Consider the following 16460-nt stretch of genomic DNA (forward strand, 5'->3'; position numbering starts at 1 on the left):
TATGAAACTGTAGAAAAGGTCTGTAGTACCGTTTGAACAGTGGCCAAAGATTCCCGCACCTCAGATAAGATTAGAATAATGTCGTCAGCGAATAGGCTTATGACATGCTTTTTTGGGCCTACCACTAGCCCAGTAATTCGGGGGTGTGATCTTATTTGGGCAGCCAGTGGTTCCATCATCAGATTGAAAATTAGTGGGGATAGGGGGCACCCCTGGTGTGTGCCATTTGTTATTTGAAATGGGGTAGAAAGTGCGCCCGCTACATATACCTAGGCTGATGGTCGCGTGTACATTGCCATAATGGCTGAGAACACCCAGCCCTGAAAGCCAAACTTCTGTAGAACCTTGGCCAGAAATCCCCAGTGGATCCTGTCGAACGCCTTCTCTGCATCCAAAGAGAGGAGCAGAGAAGGCGTTCCCCCTACGTTTAGCGACATGTGTCAGGTTAACCAATCGCCTAGTGGCGTCAGCCGTCTGTCTACCTCTGGTAAACCCCGTCTGATCTGCATCCACAATATCTGGAAGAATGGTCATCAGTCTAGTAGCTAAAAGCTTGGCATACATCTTTACATCAGTATTTAAAAGTGATATCAGTCTAAAGTTCTGTGGGACATCCGGAGGTTTCCCCGGCTTTGGCAGGGCTATAATTGTAGCCTTAAGCATCTCTGGGGGAAATGAGGAAGACGCAGCAGCAGCACCAAAAACCCTGGTCACATGTGGGCAAAGAATGTCCTGAAACGCTCTATAGTATTCCCCAGTGTAACCGTCGGGACCCGGTGATTTATTGAGTGGAAGAGATTTCATGACCTCTTTGACCTCAAGGTCTGTAAAGGGTGAATTAAGGAGTATGAGTTGGTCCTGTGTGAGCCTAGGGAGGTCAATCTTTTCAAGGAAAGCACTTATGGTGCTATCCGTGGGTTGAGGGGTGGACTGGTCTTCCTTAAGATTGTATAGTGAACTATAGTACTGACTCAATGCATCAGCTATTGCCTGGGGGTGTGTCTGTTTGGTCAAAGTATGGGGTTGTATTATGTGGGGGATTTGGGCTTTGACTCTGTGTCCCTTCAGTTTGCTGGCCAACAGTTTCCCAGCTTTGTTACCACTCGTGTAGTAGGAGAGTTTCAGCCTCCTGGAGGCCTTCTCAAAGTCCTCAAGGAATTTAAGTCTAAGCTTCGTACGTAAATGGGATATTAGATTAGTTAAGTAGTGGGAGGGTTGAGTCATATTTTGTCTGTCTAAAGTGTCTATTTGGGAGATAAGTTGCATAGTCTGCTGCTGCCTTTCCCTCTTAAGTCTCGCCCCTTGTTGTATCATAACACCCCTCACAAATGCCTTATGGGTGTTCCACAATACAAACGAGTCTTCCACTGATCCCTGGTTTAAATCAAAGAACTCCACCAGTCTCTGCTCAATGTACGATCTGGACGGCCCATTCCGCAGCAAGACTGGGTTGGCTCTCCATAAAAAAGTGGGACTATGTGAGGATAGATCCCCCACAGTCAAGCTCACTGAGGCATGGTGCGACCAGGTGATACTATTGATCTTGGCTGCCTTACATTTGAACAACAGTAGCTTATCAACCAAAAACATATCAATTCTACTATAAGAACCGTGTGCAGAGGAAAAAAAAAACGTAAAATCTCTCATTTGCATTTAAGCACCTCCATGCATCAAATAGTTTGTGAGACCATAATGTATCTTTCAAAGAGGGTGGAAGTCTCTTAGGAGAGAATGTCAAGTCCACCGATGGATCTGTGGTAATGTTGAAGTCGCCACACAGTATTAATAATCCTTTCTGTACTGCTCTCACTTTCTTCATTATCTTACGAAAAAAGCTGAATTGCCTGACGTTTGGGGCATAAACATTAGCCACTGTGTACGTGGTGGAGTTAATTTCACACACCAGGATGAGGTAGCGCCCCTGTGGATCAGAGATGGTGTCGTGGAGACGAAAAGCCACAGAGTCTCTCATCGCCACCATCACCCCTCTCTTTTTAACTTCTGCATTTGCCAGAAATATGTGAGGAAATTTCGGATGTGTGCATTTGGGATGTGCGTGAAGGTTGACGTGCGTTTCCTGAACACAAAACATCGCAATTATTCTGCAGAGCGTCCTTCCAAAGAGACCTCCTCTTGGCCGGGTGGTTAAGGCCTTTGGTGTTCAGGGTAAGAAAGTTCACCGCCATGACAGTTCGTGTTATGAGTGCTCAACATAGTGGAAATGTAGTAAGTCACTTACATAGCGTGGAGACTGCATCCTTGGGTCCATGGGTGCGGAGGTGCGGGACGACTTCATAGGTGGCAGAGGTAAATCAGCGTCAAGTAGTTTGAGATTGGTGAGTATCACGGCAAGTTCGACCAGCAGGGCAAAAAAGAACCGTCTAGGGATAAAAAACATAACAAAACAAAACAGCAGTGGCCGAGGCCAAAGTAGTAGTGCAAAGAGTGTGACACTTGGTCACTCAGAAGGTAAAACGGGGGTAAAAGGGAAAAGTTGGAGCTGTGGAAAGAGAAGTTAGCAGAAAACCTCTCTTCAGCGGAAAATTTTGCTCAGTCCAGCTCAATCCGGATCAGTTGTGAGAGCGAGCATTTCTGTGTTCAACTATACGCCACTCCTGGTCATGGCCCCCCTTGTCATTCAGCCGTTGTGAAGGTGGTTGCAGATCTGGGACTATTCCCCAGGCTTGGAGCATGGCCAGTCCTTTCTCCAGGGATTCCATCACATATTCTCTCTCGTCTTTTGTAACCATCAGCTTTGTTGGCAAGCCCCATTTGTAGGTCAAGTTGTGATTTCTGAGGGCTTTTGTTATTGTAGCAAGGTTCCTGCATTTCTGCAGCGTATGCTGCAAGAGATCAGCATAGAATTGGAGGTTAGCATACTGTGTTGGCAGCACCTCTTTTTGGCCCGAAACCGCCATGAGCCTCTCTTTGGTGTGGTAAAAATGAAGCCTGAGGATCACATCTCTAGGAACGTTATCGGAGAGATAAGAGGGTTTGGGAAGCCTGTGGAGCCTGTCCACAGTAAAGTCCAGTTTGGACATGTCAGGCAGTGTTGCAGTGAACAGCTGAGTCACATATTCACATAGTCCCTGCTGCTTAATGGCTTCAGGAATCCCCCTTATTTTGACATTGTTCCTCCTTGACCTATCCTCCATTTCTGCTATTTTGGCCTTCAGAGATTCAATAGCATCCTCAGTGTTCTCGTTCGCATCTACCAAAGCATTAATAGTGGATGCATATTCTCCCATCTTGGTCTCCACGTGTGAGACCCTGTCAGCTACATGCTTCAAATCGGAGCTAAATCTGTGCACACATGAGACCATGTCCGAGTGAAGGGAGCTTCTGAGGGACACCAGCATTTCTTTCAGCACAGTATCTAGCACAGGCTTATTGTTAGTGGGAAACATGTCTATGGAGTCAGGCAGCTCCCTAGTGTCATCCCCTGATTCTGCATGTGTGCTCACCTCATGGATGGCATCCGCTGCATCCAGCCGAAATCTCACCTTTTCCAGGCTGCCAGAAGTCGGGGTAGCTGGAGGAGAGTTTAGGCTCCTAGTTGGGCTTCTCCGTTTTGTTGTTTTCCCTGCTTGGTACGAGTCCTGGGGGTTTCTGTGGAGCGGTGTGGAGGACGCGCCGGCGCCATCTTGTTTATGCCCCACAGAGAAGAACTTTGTACGTTTGAGAGGACTGTTCCCCTCTTTCTTGCGTCGAACCATGGCCAGAGCGGATTCCTCGGTCCCCCGGGAGGTAGATCGCTGTGCTGGCGAGGTGAAAACCCCGCTGGATGAGCTGCTATTACCCGCTAAGTATCCGCTGGATCCGGAGCTCTGCTACAGCGCGGCCATTCCTGTCTCCGGCTAGCTCCGCCCCTGTACTGTATTATTTAAAGTGATAATTAAGTCTTGTGTGTTAATTTTGTATTTATTTTTTAAATAAAAAAAAACATGTTGCGTACCTGCTCTGTGTAGTGGTTTTGCACTCGGTCCTCTTCTTGGGTCCCGCTTGGGCTCTCCTGGTCCCTCCCTTCTGCCGAGTGCCCCCATGGCAAGCCACTTGCTATGGGTGTAGCCGAGCCACAGCTCCACGTGTCCATTCAGACAGGGAGTTGCAGCCTGGCCCACCCCTGTTCTCCCCTCATTGGCTCACTGGCTAACAGCAGCAGGAGCCAATGGCACTTCATTGCTGTCTCAGCCAATGAGGAGGGTGAGTTCCGAACAGCCAAATCTCTCATGCAACTTTGCTGGATCGAGAGGGGGGCTGCTGCACACCGGTGACTTTTTATCTTAAAGCATAGAATGTATTAAGCTAAAAAAATGTTCAGTCTTTACAACCACTTTTAAGTTAACCACTTAGCCGTTATACGTCGACAAGTTGGCTCGGCTGGGCGAGAGCACGTAGTATGACGTCCTCTCTCCCAGCCGCCACTAGGGGTGCGCGCCGCCGGAGGCGCGCGCGCGCCCCCCGCTCGCCCCCGACTCCCGTGCGTGTGCCCGGCGTGCGCGATCGCCGCCGGGCACACGTGATCGCTCGGTACAGAGCGGGGATCGGGAGCTGTGTGTGTAAACACACAGCTCCCGGTCCTGTCAGCAGGGGAAATGCTGATCTTCGGTTCATACAATGTATGAACCGAGGATCAGTGTTTCCCCTAGTGAGGCCACCCCCCCCCCCCACAGTAAGAACACACCAAGGCATACTTAACCCCTTCCCCGCCCCCTAGTGTTAACCCCTTCACTGCCAGTGGCATTTTTATAGTAATCCAATGCATTTTTATAGCACTGATCGCTATAAAAATGCCAATGGTCCCAAAAATGTGTCAAAAGTGTCCGAAGTGTCTGCCATAATGTCGCAGTACCGAAAAAAAATATTTTTCTATTTTTGTTTATAGCGCACAAACTAAAAACCGCAGAGGTGATCAAATACCACCAAAAGAAAGCTCTATTTGTGGGAGAAAAAAGGACGCCAATTTTGTTTGGGAGCCACATCGCACGACCGCGCAATTGTCTGTTAAAGCGACGCAGTCCCGAATCGCAAAAAGTACTCTGGTTTTTGGGCAGCAATATGGTCCGGGGGGTAAGTGGTTAATAGGAATTTGGATGTACCTGCAAACTCAACATTTTGAAGTGCAATACAGGACACCAGCAACCAGAAAAAATGTCCAAACATCTGAAGGTAGCAGCCTGAAGTGTACTGCAAAAACATTTTTGGTACTAAATGTTAAATAATTGTATCAGTTAAGTGGGGGTGGGAGCACATACCTTGTCCAATAAGAGGTTCCTGATATTTTCATGTCCATTACTGGTTTTAAAGCCAACAACCTAGTTTTCCTAATGTAACATTTGACTGTTAGCTACTCCTAAGGCTGGCTTCTTGTTCAAGAGGATATCAACCACAAGGAAAGACCAAGCCTTCAGCTTCTTTATGCTCAAACTTTGTAGCAGGGCGGACTGTGTCCCTCACATAAAAATATTTTACAGTAAATACACAAAATTATATTTCATTTTAATAAGTTTTTTTTTAATCTTTCGTAGACAACAGGAAAAAGGGGTAAAAAGACCACCCAGAGTGATGAATGGAGAAATTTGACTGTGGAGGCGAGACTGGAATATGCCCTTGTCAAGGTTAGTTCTATCTGGTTTGTCTAACAAAAAGGTTTATAAAGGACTGATAAATGTGAAATCTGTGAAAAATTTATTTTGACTGATTTATTTAGGCTTATTTGCTTTGTCTATATAAATAGTTATCTATATGATACCAAGTGTTTATACGTATTTACAGTGTTCTGTAAGGGGCTGTTTATAGTGGAGAGTGGGTATGCTACAAAGCTAATCCACACAACCTGCATGTTGCATCCCATTTGTAAAATGTATGATGTGCAAGTTAGTGCTGCAGAGAGAACTGTGTGATTGAAGGAAAAGCCAATTACCTGATTTTGATGCCACATCCCTTTCCAAATCTCATAATGGCCTTTTACACAACAGATACACAGTTGAGTGGATGTATGTGGGCATAGGAGAGCCCAGGCAAACGTGCATGCCATTTTTGGGGGTAATATGAGATAAAGTTAAAAAAGGTACATCTTGGATTGTGTCTGGAGCATGGCTGTGTGAGAAGCCATCATGTGGATCTCCCCTACCAATTGGTAAATACTACTACTTGACATGCTGATATCTAGCACTGCTACTCACAAATCATTATGTCAAGGTGCAAGTACAGCCAGGATTTACAAAATTTACACATTAGAGCCTGAAATCAACAGCTTTTTATTTATTTTTTCTCTGGACAACATGTCCCTAAGACAATATGTCTACCAATTTGGTGGTAACCCGTCCAACTTCCTCATGTGGGACTTTGTCCATGGGGACACCTTTCCTGGAGTTTGACGGCACCACTTAAGGACTGAGCCTGTTTTTCAGTGTTTACAAGTTTAATGTTGCTAGAAAATTACGTGTTTGTGTGTGTGTGTATATATATATATATATATATATATATATATATATATATATATATATATATATATACCTACCTAACACTCATAAAATGGCGGTCATTGCAATACTTTTTGTCAAACCATATTTGCACAGCGGTCTTACAAGCGCACTTTTTGGGGAAAACATTCACTTTTTTGGGGGAAAAAATCACTTTGTATTTTAATAAGATAATGTTACACCGAGTAAAATGATACCCAACATGTCAGGCTTCAAAATTCCGCCCGCTCATGGAATGGCATCAAACTTTTACCCTTAAAAATCTCCATAGGCGACGTTTAAAAAATTCTATAGGTTGCAACTTTAGAGTTAGAGGAGGTATAGGGCTAGAATTATTGCTCCTGTTCTAATGATTGTGGCGATTCCTCACTTGTGTGGTTTGAACACCACTTTCATATGCGGCCGCTACTCATGTATGCATTCATTTCTGCGCGCAAGCTCGTCGGGATGGGGCGCTTATTTTTTATTTATTTTTTATTTTAATTGATTTTAATTGTACACTGTTTAAAAAAAATAAAAAAAAATGGGTCACTTTTGATTCCTATTACAAGGAATGTAAACATCCCTTGTAATAGGTTGACACCACCCCCTCCTGATCATATTACCCTAACAATACAAACTGTGCACAGGAATATAATTAACATAGCTAAGGAACAACCATAATATACTATAAACATTATGTTAAACAAATGGCCACCTGGACAATGTTGTGATTAATCGGATACTCCTATTTCAGGTCAGACTTTAATTGTGATGATTATGGCTTGCAGCTCATGAAAACCTTAAATCCACAATCTCAGAAAATTTGAATATCACATGCAATCAATAAAACAAAGATTGCACATAGAACAATATCAGACCTCTGAAAATTAGAATCATGCATATGTACTCAGTACTTGGTTTGGGCCCCCTTTTGCAGCCATTACTGCCTCAATGTGGTGTGGCATAGAAGCTATCAGCCTGTGGCACTGCTGAGGTGTTATGGCAGACCAGAATGCTTCAATAGCGGCCTTCAGCTCTTCTGCATTGTTCGGTCTCATATCTCTCATCTTTCTCTTAGCAATACCCCATAGATTCTCTATGGGGTTCAGGTCAGGTCAGGCGAGTTTGCTGGTCAATCAAGCACATTAATTCCACAGTGATTGAGTCAGGTTTTGGTGCGTTTGGCAGTGTGGGCAGGTGCCAAGTTCTGCTGGAAAATGAAGTCAGCATCCCCATAGAGCCTGTTTGCAGAAGGAAGCATGAAGTGCTCCAAAATCTCCTCGTAGACGGCTGTGTTGACCCTGGACTTATGGAAGCATGGATGACATGGCTCCCCAAATAAACAGACTGTGGAAACTTCACACTGAACATCAAGAATCTTGCAGTGTGTGCCTCTCCATTCTTCATCCATACGCTGGGTCCTTGGTTTCCAAATGAGATGCAACATTTTCTCTCATCAGAAAAGAGCCTGTTGGACCATTGAGCAACAGACCAGGTCTGTTTTTCTTTAGCCCAGGTAAGATGTTTCTGACGTTTGTTGTTCAGGAGTGGATTGACAAGAGGAATACAACATTTGAAGGCCATGTCCATGCCTGTGTGTGTGGTGGCTCTTGATGCACTGTGAAAGTCCCCAACACTTGGAATGGCCTTCCTCTCCAGGCTGTGGTCATCCCTGCTGCTTGTGCACCTTTTTCTTCCACACTTTTTCCTTCCACATAACTTTCTATTAATGTGCTTTGATACAGCCCTTTGGGAACATCCAACTTATTTTCAAATTACCTTTTGAGGCTTCCCCTCCTTATGGAGGGTGTCAATGATGGTTTTATGCACAACTGTCAGGCCAGCAGTCTTTCCCATGATTGTGATTCCTACTGAACCAGACTGAGAAACCATTTAATGGCTCAGGAACCCTTTGCAGGTGTGTTGGCCTAATTCGCTGATTAAAGTGGGACACTTTGAACCTAGATTATTGCACCTTTTCACAATATTCTAATTTTCTGAGATTGTGGATTTGGGGTTTTCATGAACTGTAAGCCATAATCATCACAATTATGACAAATCATGGCTTGAGCTATATTGCTTTGCATGTAATGAGTCTATCTCATATATTAGTTTCACCTTTTAAGTTGCATTAGTGAAATAAATGTACTTTTGCACGATATTCTAATTTTCCAAGTATCACCTGTAGTACATGCTCCGGTATGTCCATGTACTGGAAGCAGATTATGCCGCCATGAAGCACAGTCTCCCAGCTCCAGTTACAGCAGGAAGATTTGGAAAATCGGGAAAGGCTCCAGAATTTGAGAATCGGAGGGAACCTTGAAGCGGTCAGTGATGAGGAGTTGTGTCCCTACCTTCTGGGCCTGTTTTTCACCTTGGCTCCCCACATGCCAGACACATATTGATGCCTTGACCAGGCCCACAGATCGGTGCCTTGACCGGGCCCACAGATCTCTAGCGACAAGAGACTTTACTGTCCGTTTCCACTTCTATGAAAGCCCCTACAGTTGCAACCCACAACAGATCATGCATTGACTTTAAACAATCCAAGATCCAAATATTCAGTGATCTTTCCCCAATTACTTTGGCAAAGAGACACAACTTCCACCCTGTTACTACTCATCTACAAAACCATTAAGTGCCTTACCGCTGGGGGTTTCCCTTATGCTTGTCCGCTACTAAAGATGGAGTTCAATTCTCATTGAGAGACCTCCCATGAAAGTGAAGCTTCTGTCCGCAGCTTGTGTTTCCCACCCATCACCAAGGAAGAACTCCAGCTCCCGGTTCCACATTCCAAGCCACTCACAACCCTGGCCAAGATTTGGACCCCAGTTCAACGATGATCACAGAAGGCCTTCCCCACTCCTCAGTGGGCTAACCCCACAGATTCCCGACCTGAAGAGACCCGTACTTCACTGCTCTTTGTTTTTCTCATACCATGGCCAGACAATGTTTAGTTTGGCTATGCCAGTGACCCCCTTTGGAGATAGGTCACTGTATTTTACCTAGAGACACCTCACCCTGTTTTGTTAGTTTCATCACCCATGTTACTCTGGAAGCTGATTACTTCCCTTCTGTTAAATCAGCTTTTTACCACTGGTTTTGACTGCTACCACAGAGACAGGGATCCTCTGTCAGTCCTGCAGGCTGTTATGCCCCTCACCATAACCCTAGGCTTCTGCCTTGGTATCCTGATTGTTGTTTTTTTTGTTTGTTTTTTTACCTTCAGGTTCTTCAAAAAATGTTTGTTTTTGTGTGCATTTTTTTTATACCCCATTTTATAGGTCTATTTTTTTATTTTTTTTTAACCTTTCTACAGATATCACTGCTTACCTTATGACACCTCAACTTTTATGTCTTTATGACTCTGTGTTTTACACTGTGGATGACAATATACTTGTTTAAAGTTTATAATATGCTAGCAATATTCACCCCTGCCACGTTATGGATTTACATGTAATGTAAAGGGCCTAAACTCCATTGGGAAGTGATGGCAAGCTCTGAAGGAGTTTAGATCCTCCAATGCAGAGGTGATTATGATTCAGGAGACTCGCTTCAGACCTGGTGGATCATTTAAGTTTGCTTCCAAACATGTTCCCATGACCTATATGGCAAGCCAGGTGTGGCAATCCTCATCAAATGATCCTGCCTGATCTGGGTTATCTCCTCCTACCAGGACCACCATGGTCGGTTTGTACTTCTGAATTGTAGTCACCTGAACACTCAATTTACTTTGGCTAACATATATGCTCCGAATGTAGGACATATTAGTTTTCTCACAACAGTTTTTGAGAAGCTACATTCTTTTTTTTCAGCCTTTCATCATCATAGGAGGCAATTTCAATGTGTGCATGTCCCCGGCCAAGGATAGACAGGTGTTATTCCAAGATACCCCACGGACCGCAACCCAGATCCTGTTTGCATCTTTTCGTAAACTAACCAGATCACACAACCTCTTTGACACCCGGAGAGTAAAACATCCTACTCAGAAGAGTTACACATTATACCCCCCCCCCACATATGTAGTCTTTTCAGAGAGAAATCATATTACTGGGTCGGCCCATGCACCCATTGAACTTGACATGGTTTTGTCAGCTTTGTTGGTGATAGCTCCTTCTAGCGGTATATAGACTTGTCTCTGCCCTGACCAGGTTGACTCACTTACTCTGCAGGCCTGGAGATCACTCTGAATAACTTGACACACACAGTCTAGTCTCTCAAAGTGATCTGAAATCCTTTATTCTTATGTGGGTTATATAGACTGAACAATACTTGTCAAGCATAAGTGTGGTCACCCAGTAACTTTCCATAGTTTACAAATACATCTGGCATATGACCTAGACAAACGTATCTAGCAAAATACAAACTTCATTTTATTTACATGAAAACAAAACTAACTAGGAAATAGAGCTGTGTGGGTATATCTCTAAGCAGAAGCATATCATATACAACATAGCAAGGTATAAGATGGATACTACAAACTAAAATGGAATATGTTTGGTATATATTCCTTCAATCCCCTCTTACATTGTCTCAACAGATGATTTATTCTAAATGTATGTCTCTATATCCTTTGTGAAGTCTATTTCTAAAAGTGCATGTCCGTAAATATTGTATGGATAATAATGTATGACCTGTATTTTAATTGTGTGATTTGTAATTTTTCATATACATGGCATAAGGCAATATGTCCTTGGGGTTGTTGTACCTTTTCCACTATAGACATGCAACACTTGAAATATAGGTAATTTGTCTACTTCCTTTCTATGCTGGGAAATCATGTCATAATAACCAGGTACCTCAATAGACGTATTGTGAACCCAAGTGCAGCATTCATAGTCCTTAGTAACTTCACATAGGCCTGTGAGTGCAGCACTCATACTTTCAATGGCAAGATCATAAAACTCCAGTTTTCTAATTGCTCTAGTTTCAATGTTAAGATTAGTAATGTCACCAGAATTATTTTCCATTATCTAATCCATAATTTCAGTGTAATTATTCAGCCTTTCCATCAAATCTATGCCCCATCCTGTCCAGAAGGGGAACCAGGCCCAGGTCATATTTTTTCTCAAATAATAATTCCCTTGTATTTCTATGTTTGAGAGGATACATGGGGTGTAGACTAGCTTTAAGAAGGTGTCTTCCTTTACTATCACCTAATACTCCCATTACCGGGACCAGGGCCGCTAAATAACACCATCCCTGGGATTCTAAAGGGATCCAGGGATGACATCCAAGAACAAGGAAGCAGCTCAAGTAGGAAGCAGACAGCCGTAGCGGTACTGTTCTAGGGTGGCGAGTCCTCTAGGGGGGTCCCCTTGTCTCTGTCACAGCTAGGAGGGTGGGTTGTGGTACCTTGCCTTGTAATCCCTGTGGGTGTCAGGTGCTTGGGTCAGTTAGCAATTGATGTATCGAACGCTATGTTGGCAATCTTAGATGCTTTTGTTGTCAAGGTGGAAGCAGCGTGTGGGAAACCTGGGGGGTCAAAAACGCCCTCGCCATCCTCTGGGGACAACTCTGATGCGGAGCCGGATCCAGCTTTGGCTTATGACCCTGGCTCTGATGTATCTGAGGATGTGGACCAAGATCGACCGAACAGTGAGGATGACTCCGGATCCAGGTCAGCACGCGAAACAGTTCTGGTAGGTGATCTTGTCACTGCAGTATGAGATACTCTAAAAAATAGGAGTCTGGGTGTGGCTTGGACGGGACCCATCTGAGATGGTCGCATGATTTGAGAGCTCCGGCACACTGAGGACAAATAACGCTCATATTGGGGATTTTACCTGCAAAATCGAGGATGGGCAGAACACATAGGAGCACCTCGACCCCCTCGGTCAACAACAGAGATCGGATCCCAGCACGGATCCAACATACCAGAGATTTTCCGGACTCGGGCCTTGACACACAACGCGGAGCTTCTAGCCTCACAGGCAGCACAGGCCTTATCTCCATCCCCGCCTGGCAGGTCGGCTGATCCGATGGCGGAGGACAGCAGAGCCGCAGCTCCGAGCCTTTTAGATTTGCAAAGAGACCTACAATCGGTCGCTCTGGACATTAAACATACCCTGACGGTGGCTATATCAGACCTGAAGTCGGATTTGCAGACGATGGGGGGCCGACTGAGATGTGAAGGAAGATACACAGCTTCAAGCAGCGGCAATAAGGCAAGTACAGAAAACCTATGATTTACACCTGCCTCACATGTTCGAATTGCACAGACGTGGAAGATTTAGATAATAGGGGGTGCAGGCACAATATTGGGGTGCAAGGTCTCCCTGAGGGAATCGATCAGGCCTCTATGCCCCTGGCGGTGTGTGCCATGTTTAATGATCTGCTTGAACGGCCTGCTGATGCACCCATCGAGATGGAAAGGATCCATTGAGCCCTAAGGCCTCCCCCCCAGAGATTCCGAACTCCCCAGGGACAAAGTATGTTGCATTGTAAACTTTCCCCTGAAAGAGGAGATTCTCAAGAGAGCCAGAATCAGAGGACGTATTCTACATAATGGCGCTGACATAAAGTTGTTCCAGGACTTGTCCCAGATAACCCTGCAAACTAGGCGCACCCTCCGCCCTCTACTGGACACACTTTGAGCGCGCAATATCCTATACAGATGGAAGTTTCCATTCTGCTTGTCGGCAACCGCCAGAGGGCACACCACTCTTCTACGAACGCCGGAGGATCTCCCGGGCTTCTGCGAACAACTCGATATCCCGCCCGTCGACATACCAGAGTGGTATTTGTTCTACTTTCCGACAAAACCTTGGAAGCCAGTCTTGCATGCATCGTCACCCAAAGCACAGCGACAAAGGTCCAGACGCCGCAGACTAGACCCCTCATCTCCAGGGGATCGTCCATCCCGCCGTGACTTCCCAGCTCACCCCCCAGGTCACGCTGACACCCCCCGGATGGGGAACCGGGACATGTGAGCATCTGAATGGTCGCTCTTGGAATCGTGAATCAGTTGAATTGTTTTTCTCACGCCCACCATCACTTCTAACACTTTCTTTTCTCCCTCCATGCTTACACTGGCACTTTTCAGCTGCGATCAGCGCAGATTGTTTGCTGCACGTTGGCGATCCGATCCCCTCACCCTGCCACCAGGAACTCTGGCATAACCCCGGACATGTCTTGCACCAGGTATGACTTTACCGTAATCCCTACGTAGCTTTCTGTGCCCACATTGCAGACAGCCTAATCCACCCGTTAGACTTGTGAATCCAGATGCTACCCACTCTCTATGGCTATTATCGGGGGGGGGGGGGTTCCTTTTTTTTGAGGGGGGGGATTGTGTCATATCTTTTTTTATCAATTTTTTTCAAAATTGGATTTTTATTGGATTTTATGGAGCACACAATAGAGAAATGAATCATAAAGTACAAAGGAATGATAACATCAACATAATGATATCAAAGAGATTTCTCAAAAGAGAACGAAAAAAAACAACTGACAAGTATACAGTGTCTAAGTATGCAGATCACAGTAGTGATCTGCACAGAGTAACAAAATAAAATAGAACAAACAACTCCAAGGTAAACATTAGCAGCATAAATCAGGGAATAATAACAAAGACTAAGGTGAGGCCAGTGGCACAGGAGTCCCATATCTCCAGTGGTCCCAAGGTTCCCAAACTTGTGGAATGTAATCGTGGACAGACACTGTTAAATACTCCATCCTCCGAATCTCAGTAACCAGATTCAGAAATCTGGGCCACGGAGGGGGAGCTGTAGATAACCAACACAGGGGTATAAGCCTTTTGGCTGCTAGTAAGATATAGGCAGCCAAGCGGTTTACATTTTTGGGTAGGCCAGGGAATGGAAGTCCCAAAAGAAAATTCAAAGGGTCAAACGAAAGGGACACATCAACACCTCCTGTAACCGTAGCCTCACCCTCTGCCAAAAAGGTTGGACCAGGGAACAATTCCAAAAGATATGAAACATAGAACCAGTATTATTTCCACAACGCCAGCAGTGTGGTGGAACCGAGGAAACATATTTATGAATGACATCAGGGGTTTTATACCAGAACATGAGGATTTTAATGGACATTTCTCGATGGGTCACACATTTAGAGGACTTAAAAAATAGAAGACCAAATCTTATGCCAGAATTGAACCGTAATAGTCTTACCCAATAAGTGTGACCATTTTCTCATATAAAGGTGTGTGGTTTCAGAAATAGGAATCGTCTCATGGAGGATACGGTGAATAGAGGATATTCAGTGCAATTGGTGAGGGCCCTGAGCACACAAAAATTTGAAAGCTGTCGGTCTGTCGAGAGTCAGGGTTGGAGATTTGGAATGAAAAAAAATGTCTAACCTGTAGATAAAAATAAAGTTGGGAGGGTATATCAAATTTTATGCACAAGATGTTAAAAGTATACAATCTCCGCATAATGGGATCAACTAAATTTCGTAATTGAAACAGAGGCGCATTGAGCCATGAGGAAATCCTACCCAGGGACATACTATCTGGTATGGTTGGATTAAACAGAACATTTACAAGTGGTGGGCAAGGCGAAGCAAGGGGATAGCTCTTGAGACACCTACGCCAAATATTTAGAGTAAAGGCCATTGGGGCAGTACATTGACGCTTAAAAATAGGATCCAGGGAAGGGAGGGCACCCCAAACTAAAGAGCAAGGGTGAACCAGGTATAGCACCCCTTTCTCAATGGTAGCCCATTGACTCGGAGCATGTAGGGAGGACCAGGATACAACTGCCTTCAGATGTGATGCATAATAATACTTGACAATGTCCGGAGCACCCAGATCCCCCCCCTGGATCTAGGGGCAAACACCACTGAGGCTGCTATATGATGAGCCCTGACACCCCATATAAACTTTAAAAAACTGCTATGTAGTGCTTTCAACTGGGGAGAGGGTAAGGCAATTGGCAATGTTTCAAAGTGATATAGCAGTCTAGGTAAAATGGACATTTTTAGGACGTTAATCCTACCAAGAAGGGAAAGAGGGTATTATGTCAGCAGGGATTTATTAATGTCCAAGACTAAAAGGGGGAAATTAACTGAATAGAGAGATGAATAAGAGGGAGTAAGCAGAATACCTAGATATTTGAGGGACTCGTTACACCATTTATAGGGAAAGGATCCCTTAAGTTGAGACAGTAGGGTTGGAGAAATATGTATGGGAAGAGCCTCAGTTTTGGAAGTGTTAACCTTATAACCGGAGATGGCACTAAAGGAAGATAATAGTGTGTGCAATGAAGGAAGAGAAATTAGTGGCTTGGTAATAGTGAGCTACAATTTATACTCCCCCTGTCTCATCACCAAACCACGAATGTCCGGATGGGAGCGAATAGACTCGGCAAGGGGTTCCAAACATAAAATGAAAAGCAATGAGGATAAGGGACACCCCTGCTGAGTCCCGTTTGTCATGGGAAAGCAAGGCGACAAGAAGGATGACATCTACACCTGGGCCGTGACTGTCGAATAGAGGGCCTCCAAAGCTTTTTAAAAAGGGCCATTAAAACCATATACTTTTAGATTGGAAAACCTATAAGGCCAACTCAGCCAATCGAAGGCCTTTTGAGCATCTAAACTTAATAGCAGTGCTGGGCGTGCAGATCTATCCAGGAGGTCAATCCGATCTATTGTACGACGATTGTTGTCCCCCGCATGCCTGCCAGGGACAAAACCTACCTGGTCTCTATGGATTAATTTGGGGATTAGCCTGGACAGCCTGGATGCAAGAAACTTGGTAAATATTTTATAATCAGAATTTAAAAGAGAAATTAATCTGTAATTGTCTGGTATGGAGGGATCCTTGCCAGGTTTCAGAATAACCGAAATGTGAGAGTGAGAGTAGTGAGGGTGCGGGGGAGTACCCTTGAACAGGGAGCTGTATAGGGTCAGCATATGGGGAGACAGAATATCAATGAAAGTTTTATAGTAGAAATATGATCGGCCATCGGGGCCAGGCGATTTATGTAGGGGAAGGTTTTTGATTATAGCCGACAGTTCCTCAGCACAAAC

General features: G+C 44.7%; 1 protein-coding gene across 2 annotated transcripts in view; it reads left to right on the forward strand.

The window, feature by feature from the left end:
- The window catches only part of MTR (5-methyltetrahydrofolate-homocysteine methyltransferase), a 1155773-nt gene that overhangs the window by 739212 nt on the left and 400101 nt on the right, over positions 1-16460 (forward strand). For both annotated transcript variants that reach the window (XM_040350739.1, XM_040350741.1), the window contains one exon: positions 5529-5618. In XM_040350739.1, coding sequence (XP_040206673.1) covers positions 5529-5618 — 90 coding nt within the window. The remainder of the gene's footprint in view (positions 1-5528; positions 5619-16460) is intronic.

Source organism: Rana temporaria, chromosome 4, assembly GCF_905171775.1.
Source record: "Rana temporaria chromosome 4, aRanTem1.1, whole genome shotgun sequence".
Lineage (NCBI taxonomy): Eukaryota > Metazoa > Chordata > Amphibia > Anura > Ranidae > Rana > Rana temporaria.